Below are 18,785 nucleotides of genomic sequence, written 5' to 3' on the forward strand. Positions count from 1 at the left end.
TGCGTGGGGAGTCCCCTCGACGCTAGGTTACGAGAGCGTCCCTGGGACCACCGGCTCAGACCAGAGGCAGACGCGTAGTCGAGCGGAAGCTGGTGGCACCGAAAGCGGCGGCCGGAGTCCGAGCTCCAAAGGCGGGAAGTAGCCGGGATCGGGGAAGCCCCGAGAGCAGCGCGGCGGCGCCTCCCTTACCCAAGGGGCCGCGGCGACGGTCACGGGGCGCGGCGCCAGAGCGCGCGACCCAGGCTGGGATTCCAAACAGGCGGCCGAGGCTCCTCCTCCATTCGGGCCGCCTCACCTGCGGGCAGCGCGGCGCCGCCTCCGCTGGTATAGACGGCACCTGCGTCGCCCGGCTCACCGGTCTCCGCCCCTCGACCGCCGGCGCCAGGCCCGGGCGGCGCACCTGGACTCGGGGCTGCGGGAGCCGAGGCTCTTGGGGTGCGGCGTCTTCGCCACCGCCCGGGGAGGGTGCAGGTGGAGTGGGCGCGGCTGCGTGGAACCCGGCGCCGGCTGCTGCCGCCGCCGCCGTCCCGGTCGCCGCCGGGTCCCGGGGACCGGGCTGTCCGCGCCCGCGCCAGGAGCCGCCGCCAGCCGGGCACCATGAACAGCAGCAGCGCCAACATCACCTACGCCAGTCGCAAGCGGCGGAAGCCGGTGCAGAAAACGTGAGTGTCTGGTGCGCGTCCTCGGCGCGGGGGTGGGCGCGCAGGTGCGGGAGGCCGCCCCACTCGTGCCCACATCCCCGCGGCCTGGGGATTAGGTTCCTTCCCCACGCCGTCCGTGGAATCGCGATTTGGAGGCCGGTCGAGAAACCCAGGCCTTGGGTTTTTCCGTGTTTAAAGATTGCATTTAAAAAATTGTGCCCCGCGTTCCCCAGTCTCCAGAGCACGCGCACCCTCGCACCCCCCTACCCATTTGTAGCACTGTTCACTGTGCTGTGGTCCTAATTTGTTGACAGCTCTGGTCTGCCCTGTGGGGCTGGTGGATTAGTTAACCTAAGCCCGTCTTGAAATCCCCTTTCATATTTAATATCCTCCTCGGTTAGGTTAGAGGACGGTCACCATTCTCACTCCTGGTTGGGGGAGATGCTTTTAAGAGCTAAACACGTGCTGTCTGCAAGAAAGGGACTGAGTGCTTCTGAAGGTATTTTTTAGTACGGTGCAGCTGGCTTTCTGTTGCCCTCTTATTTACTTATTTGGCAGTAATTTTGTAGCGCTCAGCGTGAACGCATCGGTAGAAAGTATAGAGATGGTAGCAGTTTTGAGTGAGTGTAGTAGCCAGAATACAGTAGCGGATTTGTATTTTCAGTCACCTTTTGGGGGAGCTTTCTTATCACTTTGGAGGTGGTTTTAGGGTCTGTAAATGATTTGGAGCTGGAATTATTGAAACAGACGTTTTCATTCTTAGCATCTTTCTCTAATTCCCTTTTCCCTCTACTTCCAAGTTTAGTCAGTTCTGATAGATTACAAACTTAGATTTTTTGTTTGTTTGTTTTGGTGGGATATTTGTGTGAGATGGCAAATACTTTTTTTTTTTTTTCAGAAAAAAGAAAAATCCGTGCTTGAGACAGATTTACTTTTGTGAATTGGCAGTATTCATGTGTTTATTCCTAATTATTATCCCTGAGTTATTTTACTTCACATTTTTCAAACTTGCATAAACAATTTTCAGAACACATTAAACAGTTACCCAGAACAAATCAGAAGTGTGTATTTGGCTTAAAACTTAATTTAGGTCCAAACCAGAAAAATAACAGTTTAAGATTAATATTTAAGACCAGTTTAAAAGTTTCATTATTCTGGAGTTTTAATTTCCTTTTAGAATTTCAGTGATTATAGGTCTTCAGATCTAGACTTGGCATTAACAGAGGATATTCATCTATAAATAGACTGATTAAAATTTGGAAGACTTATCCTGCAGTGTGGCCGACATTAGGAATACTGCCGAGTCAGCAGTTTTTGTCTTGGCAGTTCTGTTGACATTGGTTTACGATACTTGCGTTTTATAGAGTGGTTTCTTATATAAAAATGTATTTGTCTAATTTGACTTTGTCCTTAGTGGTTATTTAAAATTGAGAGGCGTCACAAACACTTCTATGTATTTATTAATACAATAGTATACTTGGCACTATATATAATAGAGATATCATAGGTTTTATGTATATGGTCAGATAACCTGAAGATGTCCCTGATGGATTTTTAAGTTACTGCATTTCAGTCAGTGTGTTACAGAAAGACCTAGATGACTTTAATAGAATGTTTTAATTTTTATTCATCATAAAGTTTAACATTTTTGGCTTCTCATTAATGTTTTATTAAAGATTTTTCCTTTAAACACAGTACTGTACATTTTCTTTTATTTATGTAAGATGTACCTCCTATTATTTTAGCATTTTAATATACTTTCTAAGATGTTAGTATATTTGTATTTAATAATCTTCTCTAATACAACTAAAGCGTTTCCACATTCACCCTTATTTTATTTAGTTAGTATAAATGTTTATCAGATCTTTATTGAGCATCATGCGTTGCTTTTAATCATATAAATGCCTTAAAATGTCACTGCTCCGTAAGAAAAGCCTAGTGCTGGCATTTACAGAATCACATGAAATTGTTTATAAATTGTTTTTACCAGAATGAAAAAATGGTTAACTTAAAATGCAGTTAATCAAAGTCCATTTTAAGAATGGGGCCATAAACCCAATATTAAGTTTAATGCGTTTTTTTAGTTAAATTACTAGTTTTTGGCTAATAGGCTCTATAATATGTTGGCACATTGTCAGAAAAATTCATCTTGTTTGAGTTGAAAATGTTATTGAGATCTATTTCACTTTGACCCCTTAAGTCAACCATTGTATCTTACTTAAAGAGAAAGTATGTTGTAGCATAATTATAGGACTGTTAATAAGATGGCCATTTAAATATACAATTCCATAAAATTTTGGAATCAAGTGGGTGACATAATTTTAACCTGAAGCTCTTCCAGTCAATATTCAATGGAATTTATTAAACGGGATAAACGCCCCCTAGTGGCAAAGTCCAACGTTGAAAATTATCTTAGTACGAAATATATTTTAAACGTGTTAAATTTCGTCCCACTAAAGTATCTTGTACATAGCAGACACTCAGTAAATGTTTCTTTTCTTTTCGGAGTAATGAAAGCTAGAAGATTAAAGGATATGAAGCAACCTTGCATCTGATCCATGTTCCTAAAGAAATTTTCAAAGGTACCCTTAGGAATAGGTTCTGTTTCCTTACATGTTCCTTAAAATAACCCTGCTCAAAAAAAGAAAGAAAGAAAGAAAGAAAAAAACAATTTGTTTTAACTTAAATCCTCTTCTTGTTTTATTTTCTTTGGAGATGAAAGCCTTTTTGTACATTTCTTTAATTACTTTGCTGCATGAAGATAGGTGAAAAGCACACTATTGAATTAAATAGTGTCTGGGGTTTTTTTCCCCTAATGATAATAACTTTGGATGTATTTTTGTAGTTTTTAAGTTCTATTAATACATAAAAAGTTTTAGTGGTACTTCAATTTACCATATTTTTAGAAAATTAGTGCTGAATATTGGCAAATAATAGGTGTTGAGTAAATGAAATCTACACTTAAAAATGATATCAGCAGTGGTGGTGATCAAGCCAGCCATCATGAAGTGTCAGTTAGAAATAACTTCTCAGCCTTAGTTGACCCTTTTTACTTTGTTAACACACTAATAACATTACTATAAAAGCAGTGTCTTCCTTGCTATGTTTGCTAAATTGCTATTCATTCTATTTAAACCTAATGAGCCTCACTTATACAATACCTACTTAGTTGAATAAAATTATGTTTTACTGAAAACGTTTGATATAAACGTACTATGATAAAATTTCCTAAATAGCTTCTAAAATAAAAATATAGGTATTTTTAGTTACATAATTGTTTCTCCACTGTTGTTTTTCTTTCAAGTAAGCTTTGTTCAGATAGTTTATACATAGTGACTATAAAGGCTTTCACATATTGGACCTATGAAATAAAGTAAGTGAAAGTGATTAGTTATTGGTAACATTTATAAAAATAAATGGTGTAAAGACGAAACAGTGAACACTAGTTGAAAAAGCGCTAGTTCTAAACTAAAATTGAAAAAGCACTAGTTCTAAACTAAAAGATGAGGTCTAGTTTTCTCACTTGTGTAGGTCTGGGCAAGTGATTGACCAATAAGGCAGGCAGTCAACACCTACATTGCCACTCTCACAACTAAAATTAGCAGAAGAAGAGTATTTTATAAGCTGCAAAGACTTCTGAGAGAAATATAGATTCTATTCTTAAATAATTTCAGCTTACATTATCACAGAGCAATCAATTCTCCTGTGAAACAGTAAGAGGCAGTATATGATTGCATTCTCAATTGTGGGTAATGAAATGTGCTACTCCACTGGTGAGAAAACTTACACAGTACATGCTTATTGGTGCATATAATTTAGACACTTACTTAGAAATTAGTACCATGCAAATCTTTAACAACAGTACCTTTCTACTTCCACTCTTCTTTTAAAATTGATATTTTTGCATACTGGTTTTATATAACAAAAAAACTACTGTTTGTTAGTACTTATTGTGACATAAGCATGCACAGTGCTTTACAGACATCATTTTATTTCATTTTTATAATAGTAGTATGAAAAGGTATTATTATTTCAGTTTTCCAGATAGGGACCTGAGGTTCCGATTCAAAATTGTTAGGTAGTAAATGAAAGGATGAGTTTTAATATCAGATTCCAGGTCTTTTGGCTCCAAAGCTTACGTTCATTCCAACTTCGCAATGCTGTTCAGGTGGGTAAGTTCAGTGATGGCGTATGGTACACCCATATACTAGGGATTTCCTTAACGCTCACTGTTTCTTCTCAGATAGTGTTCTGAAATAAATTATTTACCTTTGCCCATACATGATTTGTGCTTGCTTGACTCCACACTCGCATTCATGCCCTTTCTTCTTAGAGTCTTTTCCTCCTATTTTCATTGATGTGCTAGCTACCTCCCCTCCTTTAAAACATTGTTTTCAGTGGCTGCATGGTACTCCCTTCTGTTAAAGTTCTGTAATTTATTTTGAGGCGGAAATTCTGTTATTTCCAATCTTTAAATATTTCAACTAGTACTTCAGAGAATACCCTTGAGATATGTGAATTTCTATGCAAATTTTTAGTTCATTCCTTAGGAAAAATTCCTGTAAGTGGAAATTTGGGTACAAAGATATGATATACTTTTACGGTTGAGCCAAATATTATGCTCTGAAACATGCTGTCAAATTACTCTGCAAAAAATTTCCAATCCTATTGGTAGTCTGTAGGAGTGCCTATATCCTTGCATTTTTGCTTTAAAAATATTAATTGGCAACTTCATAAGCAAAAGAAAAAATGGGATAGATAATTGAACTTCTATGTTGGGATTGTATGTGTGGAATAATAGTGAGTACGTTTGCAGATTTTTCTACTTGAGATGTCCTTTACATACTGATTTTCTTTGTCTTATGTTTTTTAGTTGTTTTTCAGTTTGCTCTTTTACCTTATTTTTAACGAAATACTATTTTGAAAAGTATTCGTTTTAAATAACACATGCACATGAAAAAGTCAATAATGTGTATAATGTTATCTTAAGTTTAGCATACTAGGCATTATCTGTTGATGTTTTATTGTGACTATTAGTTATGGTTATTAGTGCTATTTAATCTCTCCTCATCCTCCCAGTATAATTTTATCACAATTCTGGATTAAATTCACATGCAGTGTTTCCTTAACTGTAAGTATTGTTTCTTGCTGAGTTAAGTAATATACTATGATTACATTTTCCTTTCTGTTCTCCATTGTCATTGATTTCACTTACCTAATTTTCATCTTCATATTATTTATATCTGGGTTTAGCTGTGTCTTAGGTTTATCCAAGACAGATTTTGTGTTTCTATCTCTGATTTCCTCGTTTGGCATGATCTTCCAGAGAGAAGGGTAGTTGCAGAAAGCCATGTACTCTGCCATCATGAAACTGGAAGCAATTTACCTATCTTTAAGACCTAATGTAGAAGCCACATTTCCATGAAACCTTCCCCCATTACTCTACCTGTACGTGAGCTCTTACCTTCTTGAACCCTCCAGCATCACTTTTATGGCATCTACATTATTGAGCAGTACATTATGTTTGATTTTTGCCTTGTTATAGAATGTATCTCCTCCTAGTAAGAAAGACAAGCTCTGTAAAGATAGGTCTATCTTTTATTTGTCTTTATAGCAACCAGAGCTTCCTAGTACCATACACATAGTAGGTATTTGAGAATATTTACTAATTTAACAATTGGGCACCAGTTAAAATTTTTCATGTTTCAGTGATTTATTCTATGTGGGTTCCAAGGGAAATACAAAGAAAAAAAGTGTATATTTGAAAAAGAAGAGGAAAAAGGGAACATTCTTAATGATTTTTTTCCAGGATTTTGGAAGTAACAGTGATTTCTAGGGCATATTTCATGTTCCAGTTTTCATTGTTAAAGTCTTGTGCTCAAGATTATATGCTGTTTGTACCTCATCACCACTCCTTAAGCATAGCAAAAGAGGGAAAGGGAAGAACCCATCACAACTGTAGAGTGGCTGCAGGAGAGTGACTGAAGAATTCAGACTCCTTACAAGTAACTGCCAGCCAGAATTCTCAGAAGTTTTTGTAGACATTTTTTTGCCTCACATAGGGAAGTAAAATATCCAGCTGTATTCAGAGTAACAGTGAAATTTGACTTAATTTGTGTCACAGATCCCCTCTCCAATATCACATTAAGTATATAATTTATGATGATAAACATTCAACATTTATATTCAGAGATAAATAAGTATGCACTGAAGCCATGGGGAGGAAATGAAGAATGAATGGGTTTAAGAGTTGGGCTTAATGGGGTGTACGTGGTATGATAGAGAGATTTATCGAGAAATACTTCAATTTCCTAGCTGTTGGAATGAGAGTCATACCATAGTAGATGCAGAGAAGCAGTGCCCAACTTCTGAAAAATATGAATGTGAGGACGTTCAGGTACAGGGGCTGGAAATAAACAAGTTATTGGTAAGAAGACTGAAGCAGTGAGAGTAGATTAAATCACCCACAGGAAAAAGCCGATAGAGCAAAAAACTCAGTACTGTGATAGGTAATCTTCGTTAGAAAATGCCACCTTAATGTCAGGATTACTGAAACTTTGTCTTTGCCTGTCATTTTGAGGTTTTATGGTAAATGTCATAAAAATATAAACATTTACAATTACAGTAATTTATGATTAAACTGGGTTGTTATGTTTTTCAACTTTGTTTCAAACCCTGAGCACAAGTGATGAGCCTAAGAGACATTTTAGCCTGGGATATTAAACAGGCATTAAAGAGAGCATGCAAGCTGGCACTGGACATGCTATTGGGCTTGTTACCGCCAGTACTTATGGCATGCAGGGCTTCTAAATCAGAAGCATGGCATGCAGTCAGCTAAAGTCTTGCTTTCACAACAATTTTGATTTACAGGTTGGGACAAGATTTTTGAGGTTAAGGTTTAAAAAAATAATAAATTGCTCCTTTACCTGATCGACATCTACAGTCTATTTCAGGAGGTGTCTGAATTCCAGATATCCCAAATCCAATCTTGCGGGGACACTTATTTACATTTCGGATGTAGCCTTTTATTTAAATAGATGGTTGGCAGTATGTTTTGGCATAGGTTTAAAGACAATACAAAAGTAAAAGTACCAGCATAACTCAAGTGTCATTGGTGTAGAATTACTCTCTATTTTTAATTACTTGGTGCACTTTAATAGGTGTGGATAAGTATGAAGTATTTTCACAAAATAGTTCTGAATATTTCTCATAAAATCGGTGAAAAGGTGTCGCAGATCTATTACTTCAGCTTTAACAACAGTGGATTCGAAATGCCAAGTCCAGTGGGTACTTCTCAGCCCTGACTTTCCTTAATAACTTGGTGCATTTGACTTTGTTCTGTGACCTCCAAAATCTTCTGCCCGGATTCTTTTCCTATCCGCCTTATCATTCCTCCTCCGTCCTCTTTGCCCGCGGCCCTTTCCTCGACATTATACCTAAATGTTGGCGTCACTGAGGTCTGTCCTCAAGTCTCGTCTCTCTTCGTTTGGCATACCTTCCATTAGGAAATAGAGTTGTGATCCTAAGCTACGAATCCCAGTCATTTGCAACCTTTCCTCACTCACCGTTTTTCTCTCCCTTACTTCCTGTACCTAGGAAGGCAGCACGCCAGTTTAGCTGAGTGAACACTTGAGTCTGGCTATGTACCGAGCTCTGTGGTAGGTACAAAGTGCTGTGTTTAAACATCTCAAGCCAGGACTTACTTGTTATCTTCCCACTATCACTCCCTGTGGTCGGGCTCCAATCATTTCCTTTCTGGACTCTTCTGATCAGCAGCCATTAATTGAGAGTCCACTCTGTGTCAAGTCCTATGGCTGAGCACTGGGGATATAAAATGATTAAGTTGATATCGTAATAAGAGAACAAACAAGTGTATGCAATATAGGTTGCGTAACACTTAGGAAATTCAATCTCAAGCTAAATATTCCGTAATGTGCATAATAATACATTAGAGCTGTGGCCAGTTTTGCATTGTGTATAGACATAGTCTCATCTACTGCAGGGTTGACTACTGCAAGAAGCCAGCACAAGATAGGCAGCAATATCACATGGAGAAACACCTCTAAACCTCTTTATCCTGCTGTTATTGTTATTTCTTTCTGTGTCCTAGCAGCTTGTCTTGCTTCAATGTTTGTGTTACTGTCTTCTCCCCAGTGTTTTATAATCGTTACTGGAAAGCTACCAAGAGTGCACGACTAGATTTTATTTTCAGTTACGGGAAACGCTATCTGCACAGAATATTCCTTAATGGAATGGTGCTTAAGGCATTTACGTAAGATGCATAAAGTACAGTAGTCACCTGGGAGGAATCCAGTGGGAGTAGGTCAGGGAAGACTCTACAGTAAAGTGATCTAATTGAGCAGCGCTTTGAAGCTGGTTCACTGCTCAGTGTTCTGTGCTTGGCACGTGGTGGGTGGTCACTGTTTACTGAAGGAAGGTGGCTCTAACTAGCTTCCTCTTCTCTCTCTTTACCCTGTGCCTCACAGATAGGCCCTCTCACAGTTCACCTTTCCTCAGTTACGCCGCCCCCTGAAATACTGTTCACCTTTCAAGATGTAGCTCAGATACCACCTTTTCTATAAAAATCTTTTTTTCAAGCAGTTGCTCACTAGACTCAGTTCCCGTCACACTTTTTGAGTATATAGGAGAAGAATGTTTTCCTGGACCACCCGGGACATAGGTGCAAATAAATATTTGTTTTAACAGGCGATTAGTCAGTAGACAATTATTCAGTGAGGTAGACATGCCATTATAGGTAAAAGTTGAGATTCAGTTGATTAATTGGAGAGATGCAGTAATTAGGTGTGACTTGAATTTGATTATACACATGACTAGGGAAAATAGCTAGAGAAATAGTCACCAATTTCTGTTAAGTATGGAGTTACACACATAGTCTAGAGAAAGTATCTACTGACTTATTTTGTATATATGCCACTTTACCAGTTTCTTACTCTTATTTATTGTAGAAATAACATGAACTGTAATAGAAAAAAATAGAAATAGACAAGTTCTGAAGAAATTACTGGGTAGGGACATTGAAAAAAGCCTGTTAAGTTTTCATATTACTTTCTATTATCTTTTTGCATAAACTATTACTTCTTCATGTTCATATAACACTGAAAACATGTTATCTAGAAATGTTTTGATTGAATCAAATTAACAGCATTATACTCAAGCCAATTTCCGCTTTTTCAGATGTAATTAATTTGGATTATCAAAAATGTCTTTGTCTTCTCAGTAAAACTGGAGGAAAAAAGTCTTTGTCATAAGAATGCTCCGGCTAATTCTTTATTTTTCTGGCAAATGGAGGGGTACAGAGACATGATCTAAAAATTACTTTGTTTGGTTTTTTAATATCTTCTCTTTTCATTCAACATTAGGTGTCTGATGATCTGTAAATCCACTTTAATGAATTTCTGTTATGAAATCCTGGCTAAGGCTTTTGTGTGAAGTTCAGTTTCTCATTTCTGAACTCGAGTTATACTCCTAACCATAAGTATCTTTTCTCTCAGATGAAAATCATGCTAAATATTGGAATTTCATTGGATTTTCTAATTGAGACACAAACTATGATGGCTAATAATTAAGAAGGATTACTGACCAGTTCATAAAAGAAAAATTTGCTGGCAATTGCTGGTAAACAGTTAACCTCTAATATTTGTCACAATCAACAAATATCAATAACTAAAGTCAAATTTTTTCTTGCCTTAATATTGGAGGACCCCGTTAGATGGCTGGAGGACCCTGCGGAGATGCCACAATGGCTTTGAGAAGTTGTCACTGACAGGAAAGTGTTAAATATAGGAAGCTGAGGATGATGAAGAACAGCTTTTTATTTAGGGTCGCTCCTATTTATTTGCAACATAAATGATGCCAAGATGATTTTTGTGGAAGATAGCAAAGGAGGCATAATTTTCACATAACTTACTGCAGATTTCTTTCTTCCCCCTAACAATAGATGTGTCTGAAGGGGAAAAACTCCTAATAGATTTGTTAATTGGGAATCATGTACCACAAATGTATGAGGTATATAAGAGGTACTCAGCATTTTCCTGTGATGGGTTCATAAGTTTTTAATAAAACATTATGAAGGAGTTTACCCATTCCCTTGTTTTTCTTAATTAAGATATGAAGGGAGCATTTTGAAAGGATTTATGTAAACTTGGAAGTAGATTTTAGATGTTTGTTTTGTTAGAAAAATAGTTGAGGAGATGTTATAATGCGATCGAAATTTTTGCTTTATAGATTTTAATGTATTTTATGGAATTTTGTTTGTTTTTTAGTGTCAAGCCAGTCCCAGCTGAAGGAATCAAGTCGAATCCTTCAAAGCGGCATAGAGACCGACTTAATACGGAATTGGACCGTTTGGCCAGCCTGCTGCCTTTTCCACAAGATGTTATTAATAAGCTGGACAAACTTTCAGTTCTTAGGCTCAGTGTCAGTTATCTAAGAGCCAAGAGCTTCTTTGATGGTAAGACAGAAGGGTTTAATTTTTCTACAGTCGCTTACAAAATACTTACGTTGAATATGGCTGTTTCTGCTTCTGTGTTGAAAACTGCAAAAATTAGCCTTACGTGAAAAAGTTCTGTTTATTGCTGGATAGTAAAACTTAGGTAGCAAAGCCAAATTTTTAATATTTCTAAAATCAGTTTTCCAGATTGATTCATCAAACATATGCTGCCACTTAAATGATATGTGGTGTCATTCTTTGAAAATCGTAACACTCATATTAAGAAGGACACTTTCTGGTTCTTCTCCTTTCTACTCAATTTTTTAAGGTCTTTTTTTTTAATGGAAAGAATAAAACACATATTAACTACTATGATATATTTTTGCTGGATTTCCTTCAATATGTTTCACAGATACATCATTTTATTTGTCCTTTCAAAGTTATGTATACTTCTACTGCTTTATATTAACTATATGTTTGCTCCAGGAAAATGTAATTAAAAAATTGTTTTCCATTGGAAAGAGCATTTTGTCACTGGAGTCAGTAGAGTTGGATTTCAGTCTCCATTGTGCCACTGACACCTATTTGACTTTAACATGTTAGCATCGGTTTACTCTGCTTTAAGCTAGGGATTTGAACTAGGTGATATTTGTTACACCTTAATTGCACAGTATATCGTAGTCATAAATTATTTTAAATGGAAGTTTTTGTTTGAAAATAATGCTTCAGTGTGTCTTCTCATGTAAAATAATTCCTCGATTTCTCTTTTGGTCTGTTTATATGTCAGAAATAGATTTTTTAGGAACTGTTCCGTCTTTTAAATATACCATGTCATTTTACCCATAGTAGTAAAGAATTAATGATAAAATCTCAGTGACATGTCAGTGCTCTTAAACTTTAACGTGCTCGTAAATCACATAGGGACCCTGATAAGCTGAAGGTTCTTATTCAGTAGGTTTTGGTGTAGCCAGAGATTTTGCTCTTCTTACAAACTGTCAGATGATGCTGATACTGCTGCCCTTGACATATTTACAGATACTTGAATTTGCGATTTGTGTGTAGAATATTGCAGAACAGTTACTTCCCTTTAGGTTTATGTTTAGATGGTTTGCTGTGTTTAGTCTGAGCATCTTTTTTATTTATTGGTTTATTTGCATGCTGTATGTTCTTCATTTTGGATTAAAAATTATATAGTTTTTTTAGGTGAGAAATTCTTTTATCATATTTAGAATTAAAATATTTGCATTTTACAGTAAAAAGAATAGCAAAACACAAGATCGTGTACGAGCTTAGGTATTCAAGTTTTTGAAGAGCGAAAAAGGAAAAGGAGAATAATGGACTACCACAAAGCTGTAGTACAGTAATAAACGCCTTCAGTGAGTGCAGACTAAAGCGATAAATGTACTCCTTGGGTTTCTGATTCTTGGTCAAAAACTGCTCGACTAAATGATTAATATAATCCAGTTAAGAAGTTGCTTGGCTTTTTGTTGCTCCTACCCTGAGAAAACCATAATTCAAAAAGAGTCATGTACCACAATGTTCATTGCAGCTCTATTTACAATAGCCGGGACGTGGAAGCAACCTAAGCGTCCATCGACAGATGAATGGATAAAGAAGATGTGGCACATATATACAATGGAATACTACTCAGCCATAAAAAGAAACGAAATTGAGTTATTTGTAGTGAGGTGGATGGACCTAGAGACTGTCATACAGAGTGGAGTAAGTCAGAAAGAGAAAAAGAATTACTGTATGCTAACACATATATATGGAATCTTAAAAAAAAAAAAAATGGTTCTGAAGAACCTAGGGGCAGGACAGGAATAAAGACACGGACGTAGAGAACGGACTTGAGGACACAGGGAGGGGAAGGGTAAGCTGGGACGAAGTGAGAGAGTGGCATGGACATATATACACTACCAAATGTAAAATAGGTAGCTAGTGGGCAGCAGCTGCATAGCACAGGGAGATCAGCTCAGTGCTTTGTGACCACCTAGAGGGGTGGGATAGAGAAGGTGGGAGGGAGATGCAAGAGGGAGGGGATATGGGGATATATGTATATGTATAGCTGATTCAATTTGTTATAAAGCAGAAACTAACACACTGTTGTAAAGCAATTATACTCCAATAAAGATGTTAAAAAAAAATTGTATAGTTTAACCATTGTGATCTGGGCAATATACACTGATTTGAGGATAATAATTTCAGGGAAGATTATATATTTAAGTGTTCATAGTAGACACTTGTGTTTTCTCTGATCTATATAAAAAGCCTTTGAATTTTCAGTCTTCATGTATACCAGACCCTTCATCATCTAGGTGAGTCACGTGATGTTCAGTGGTGTGTGTGTGTGTGTGTGTGTGTGTGTATGTGTGTGTATCAGCTGTATATTTATTTTGTGATCGAGCTAGAACTAGGTTTCCACATTCCCTCTGTTGTTTTTGCTGACCATATCTCAGTTACTTCTCTTTTCTGGGAACCATATATATAGCAAAATCCTGAGAACTTTTCCCTAGATCTGTGATTCTCAAAGTATAGACCCTAGACAGTCAGCATTAGTGTCACCTGGGCATTTGTTAGAAATGCCAGATCTTGGGCCTTACCCTAGACCAATGGAATCATAAACTCTGGTGGTGTGGCAAGTTTGGGAGCCCCCGTTGTAGATTGTAACCCCAAGGTCAATCCCAGCTTCTTGGGATGCAGTCATGATCTTCAGCATTTATTCACATGCTGTGCTGTTTGACCTTATGATGGAGGGTTCCGTGACATGTAAGATGTGGTCTCTGTCCTTAGAAGGTTTATAATCGAGAAGCCAGGGAGGCACTATTCCTTGACTCTGGTCAAGATGTATTGACATGATCATTTTGCCTTTTCGTTTCCTGCTCCTCTATAATGGGAAATCAAATTATATGTTAAAAAGAGAAAAAAAATGTATGCGTTGTTCCCTGTTTAGAAGCAGTGGAGCAGAATTGAAGCTGCTTGGAGAATAGCCAGTGTGCCATTTCAGTATTAACATACTTACTGCTTTCTAGGCTGTCTCTATGTGTGTGAGTATGTGTATATGCTTACACACATGCATACACATACATATACATTATTATATGTATATTTCATGTAAAAAGTGGTCTCTCTCTCTCTCTCTCTCTATATATATATATATATATATAATTCATGATTAGATGTTTATCCTGTTCAATACCTCAAGTAAAAGTGATTCCCAAATCTACCTTATAAAGAATGTCATAGTGTAGCGGGGCTCATTGTGGAATTCTCACTTGTTAAAAAGTATTTTCTTGGCTTTTCATTAATAAGTTTATTTTTTATTCTGGCTCTGTATTCGACAGTAAGATCTTATTACCCTATTTGTGTCATTCCTTCATCAGTTATCTTTTTTTTTTTTAACATCTTTATTGGAGTATAATTGCTTTACAATGTTGTGTTAGTTACTGCTGTATAACAAAGTGAATCAGCTATATGTATACATATATCCCCATATCCCCTCCCTCTTGCATCTCCCTCCCACCCTCCCTATCCCACCCCTCTAGGGGGACACAAAGCACCGAGCTGATCTCCTTGTGCTATGCAGCTGCTTCCCACTAGCTATCTGTTTTACATTTGGTAGTGTATATATGTCAATGCTACTCTCTCACTTCGTCCCAGCTTACCCTTCCCCCTCCCCATGTCCTCAAGTCCATTCTCTACGTCTGCGTCCGTATTCCTGTCCTGCCCCTAGGTTCTTCAGAACCATTTTTTTTCTTTTTAGATTCCATATATGTGTTAGCATATTGTATTTGTTTTTCTCTTTCTGACTTACTTCACTCTGTATGACAGACTCTAGGTCCACCTACCTCACTACAAATAACTCAATTTCATTTCTTTTTATGGCTGAGTAATATTCCACTGTATATATGTGCCACATCTTCTGTATCCATTCATCTGTCGATGGACACTTAGGTTGCTTCCATGTCCTGGCTATTGTAAATAGGGCTGCAATGAACATTGTGGTACATGACTCGTTTTGAATTACAGTTTTCTCAGGGTATATGCCCAGTAGTGGGATTGCTGGGTCGTATTATCTCTAATTTTAGGTCCTTTGAATTACTGGTTTTTATACTTTAGTTTGCATCAGCATAACCTCGAAAGCCTGTTAAAATGCACATTCTAGGACGTGCTCTTTTTATGCTGATTCTTTGTAGGTTTATGTAGAACCCAGGAATCTGTATTTTTATAAGCATTCTAGATAAGTCTGAGGCAGTGATTTAACGTGGTTTTGATTATATCCTGAATTATTAAAAAAATTTTTTTCTTTGCCTTTAGAAAGACAAATCCAAATGTACAAAGTTTTAGAAAGACTCTAAGTGTGATTTCAGGGTAGTGTGTATATCTAAGCAGTTTTGTAGGGTTGTTCAGTACAGGAACAGAGTTTGATGGAAGGTGAGGGAAATAATGTGTGAAAAATCCCAAAGTCTTCCCCAGACCACCAGTTATCTAGGAAGGCAATGCAATATGTTTAGAGAATAAAATTTGCAAGTAATTCTTACGACCTGAACAAGTACTAAACGCAAACGAGGAGACTCAGAGCTGGCGGACAGTGAGGAGGACTTGTGTGTGCGGTTGAAACCACTCTCCCACTATTAGGGAAAGAGTAGAGCGAAGTGAAGGGAAGCTCCAAGTGAATAACAGGATGCAAACGGGGGGTGTGTGAATTCCTGCGGAAAGAACAATATAAACGAGTAATCATACAATCTTGTCAGAAAGGAAACTCAAGTTTTACTGTAACAATAGATATTTTTCCAAGAAAATACATCTATTTATTGTGAGTTTAAATAATCCAGCTTGGATGGGATCTTCTTAAACTTCGTGGAGCCATGACTATACTTCTAAGACTGTCCGAAAAGCAGCACTTAAGTTTCAAGTACAACATTAATCTTTATCCATTTCTAATTAACCAAAACATTCTAAAATACAACTTTGAAGTACTTGAACAGGACGCAGTCATTATGGTAAAGTTAGAAGGTGTTTCTTTGACATAATTAAACTGAAATTATTTTTTAATACATTTTGTAATTCAAGATTGTGCTGTGTTCTAAATAGTGTGCACTGTGCTGAATTCATGAAGAAGAGAAAGAGGGGAAAAAAGGCTTCTGCCCTCTAATAACTCAAGGTCGAGCATCTCAGAAACTGTGACAAATACTGTATGTGAAATCCTTTAAAAATGTGCACATTAAATATTTATAATGCAACATTTAGGGAGCATTTTCAAGGGAGGGAAAGGGATTAGAAGTTTCATTAGTTATTAGTTTTGGTTTCAACTGAGGAACAGTGGGAACCTTTGAACGTTTAATCCTTGAAAATTCTTGAACTATATGTATTCTAGACAGTAAAGCTCAGAGAATTGTTTTTCAGTTTGGACACTCTTTATTTTACAGATGATGAAGCAATCATTATAAAATTTTCATTTTCATAATATGCTTTTTTTTTGGTGCACTTAAATATGCCATTTATTGCCTGTTTTTCTCACTAGAATGGAAGGTCCTTGAGAATATTATCAATATGTTTACTGTTACACCTTAAACACTTAGGACAATGCCTGCCCCAGAGTGAGCACTCAATAATTATTTATTAACTTAATTGTATTAACATATCTGAAAAACAATGTGGAAATTCTAAATTATATACTTAGAAATATGGCTCTAGGGCTTAGTTTTTGACATTAATATTTTGCTATTTCCAAGTAAGCTTTCTGTTAAAAGCCAATTATAATTATTGGTTCTATCAATTATATTCTTCTCTATTTCTAAATGTACAAATGCAAGGAATGTTTGTTTTAAGGAATCAGAGCAGTAAGAAACTTTTTACATGGTTTTTAATTAATTGATTGGCTGGATCATACAGTGAAACGTGTAGAAGTATTTAAGGATTCAATCTTCTTTGAGCTAACTGTATCACTGTGCCCTTTCTTGGTGCTTTCAGTACTGCCCCTTAAGTTCTTATGCCATCCTCTTTGCTCCTTTGCCTTCACTTTGTGTTTATTATCTTGTTCCTGGGCCTACGGTCGTTTTCTTCTTTGCTGCATGTTCCTGTAGTATTAATACTTCCCAGTCGTCTGGCAATCTTGGTGTGTTTTTCAGTTTTGTCAGTGTAGATGGGATGGACAAATAGGTCTCTGGATTTAAAGGAAAAAAATCACTCCCTTTGTAAATTTGATAGATTAAAAATTCCAGAATAAAGTGATACTTTATTTTTAATTTCTGCACAATGGACACATTTAAACATGTTTAAGGATTAATAACAATGATATATTAATAATAGGTTAATTGAAATTGTAGAAGGTGTTTAAGTTCTATTCAGTTTCCTCAGTAACACTGTTCTTCTGTGTTACCGTCTATTCTTCCCTGCTTATTTTAACTGTTTAAAGACTTTTCTAAATTATGTATCTTTGAAGTACTTCTGTAGTGTCTTTTGTATTTTTAGGAAACAAATTTTAAAAGTTCAAAATTGCTATTTTCTCATGTTGGTAATTAAACATAGTAAAGTGCAAATTTTGCGTCTTGATAGATTAAATCAAAGTTGAGGGGAGCCTGAAGACAGAAAATTACCAAGTGGAGCTATGACCTGGCAAGTCAGTGTGGACTTAGGTCTTGGAAGTACAGACTGAAAGCCTAAAATCTTTAACATCACGTTCACACTTTTTCATCAAATTTCAAATTGTTAAAATTAAACTATCCCCTTCTAATTTAAAAAGAAAAGTAGAGAATAAAAAGAAGACCCCAGTCATAAAATGAGTTTTAGACTCACATATCATGTTACCTTTGAGATAGAAAATATTTAATAAGTTTAAATTACTTAATGACTATGATCAATCATAGTTTATTAGGAGAGACGTAGATTTGGGTGGTTATACGTAACCCAGTCTTTGAAATTGGTTGATGTGAAAGGAAAGGGTTGTTTCCTCCTATATTGTGTCTCTTAATGTCAGGATCAAACAGTGGACATTGTGCTTGTTAACCAGTTTGAATCAGTATGGTAATGTTATATTCTTAGCAAGAGTAATTTCAACATGTAAAAATTTTGAATTAGATTTCATTATCCGTTTTAAAAATATTCATCATCATGTAAGGATTGTTTAAATTATTCTACTTTTCGACAGCAATCCCCAAAATTGATGAGAATGACTAATCCACGTTCTTTGTTGAGACACAAATACCTAATGAGGTAAAAAAGGCAGAAAAGTTTTCTTTCTTTGAGACAATAGTAAATGTCAAGGGCATGTAGTATTTGTTAATTCTGTAAAATATTCATGGTAGTTATTATACCATTAAAATATAGTCATTAACTGTGAAATCTTTTATATCCTTCATTAATCTCAGTCATGAGTTACTCTTTATGACATCTCTATAATTGAGATGTACAAATTTAATTTGTGGGAAGGAAAACTTATAAACAAAAAGTGATTTTTGTGTAGGCTGCATTAAGCCTGACAGAGGTGAACTTGAGGATCTGAGTTTCTAATTCCAAAGTTCTGTGTTTGCAACTGTCATAGGGAATAGTTTTTTCTGGTTATTTTTAAAACTAGGCAGTGCAGGGGCAATGAGTCATGAATCATTATAAAATGGTGATTATTTTAAGCATGTATTAAGTGTAAATATTTTACATATTGGAGTATTTTAAATTCACCAAGTCTAAAAATGCTG

General features: G+C 36.6%; 1 protein-coding gene across 1 annotated transcript in view; it reads left to right on the top strand.

Moving 5' to 3' along the window:
* Positions 1-521: 521 nt before the first annotated feature.
* The window catches only part of AHR (aryl hydrocarbon receptor), a 48,402-nt gene continuing 30,138 nt past the window's right edge, over positions 522-18,785 (top strand). Inside the window, exons 1-2 of the mRNA XM_059933951.1 lie at positions 522-662; positions 10,925-11,112. Of these exons, the coding sequence (XP_059789934.1) occupies positions 598-662; positions 10,925-11,112 (253 nt within the window). The 5' untranslated portion in view covers positions 522-597. The remainder of the gene's footprint in view (positions 663-10,924; positions 11,113-18,785) is intronic.

The sequence above is a fragment of the Balaenoptera ricei genome, chromosome 9 (genome assembly GCF_028023285.1).
Source record: "Balaenoptera ricei isolate mBalRic1 chromosome 9, mBalRic1.hap2, whole genome shotgun sequence".
Lineage (NCBI taxonomy): Eukaryota > Metazoa > Chordata > Mammalia > Artiodactyla > Balaenopteridae > Balaenoptera > Balaenoptera ricei.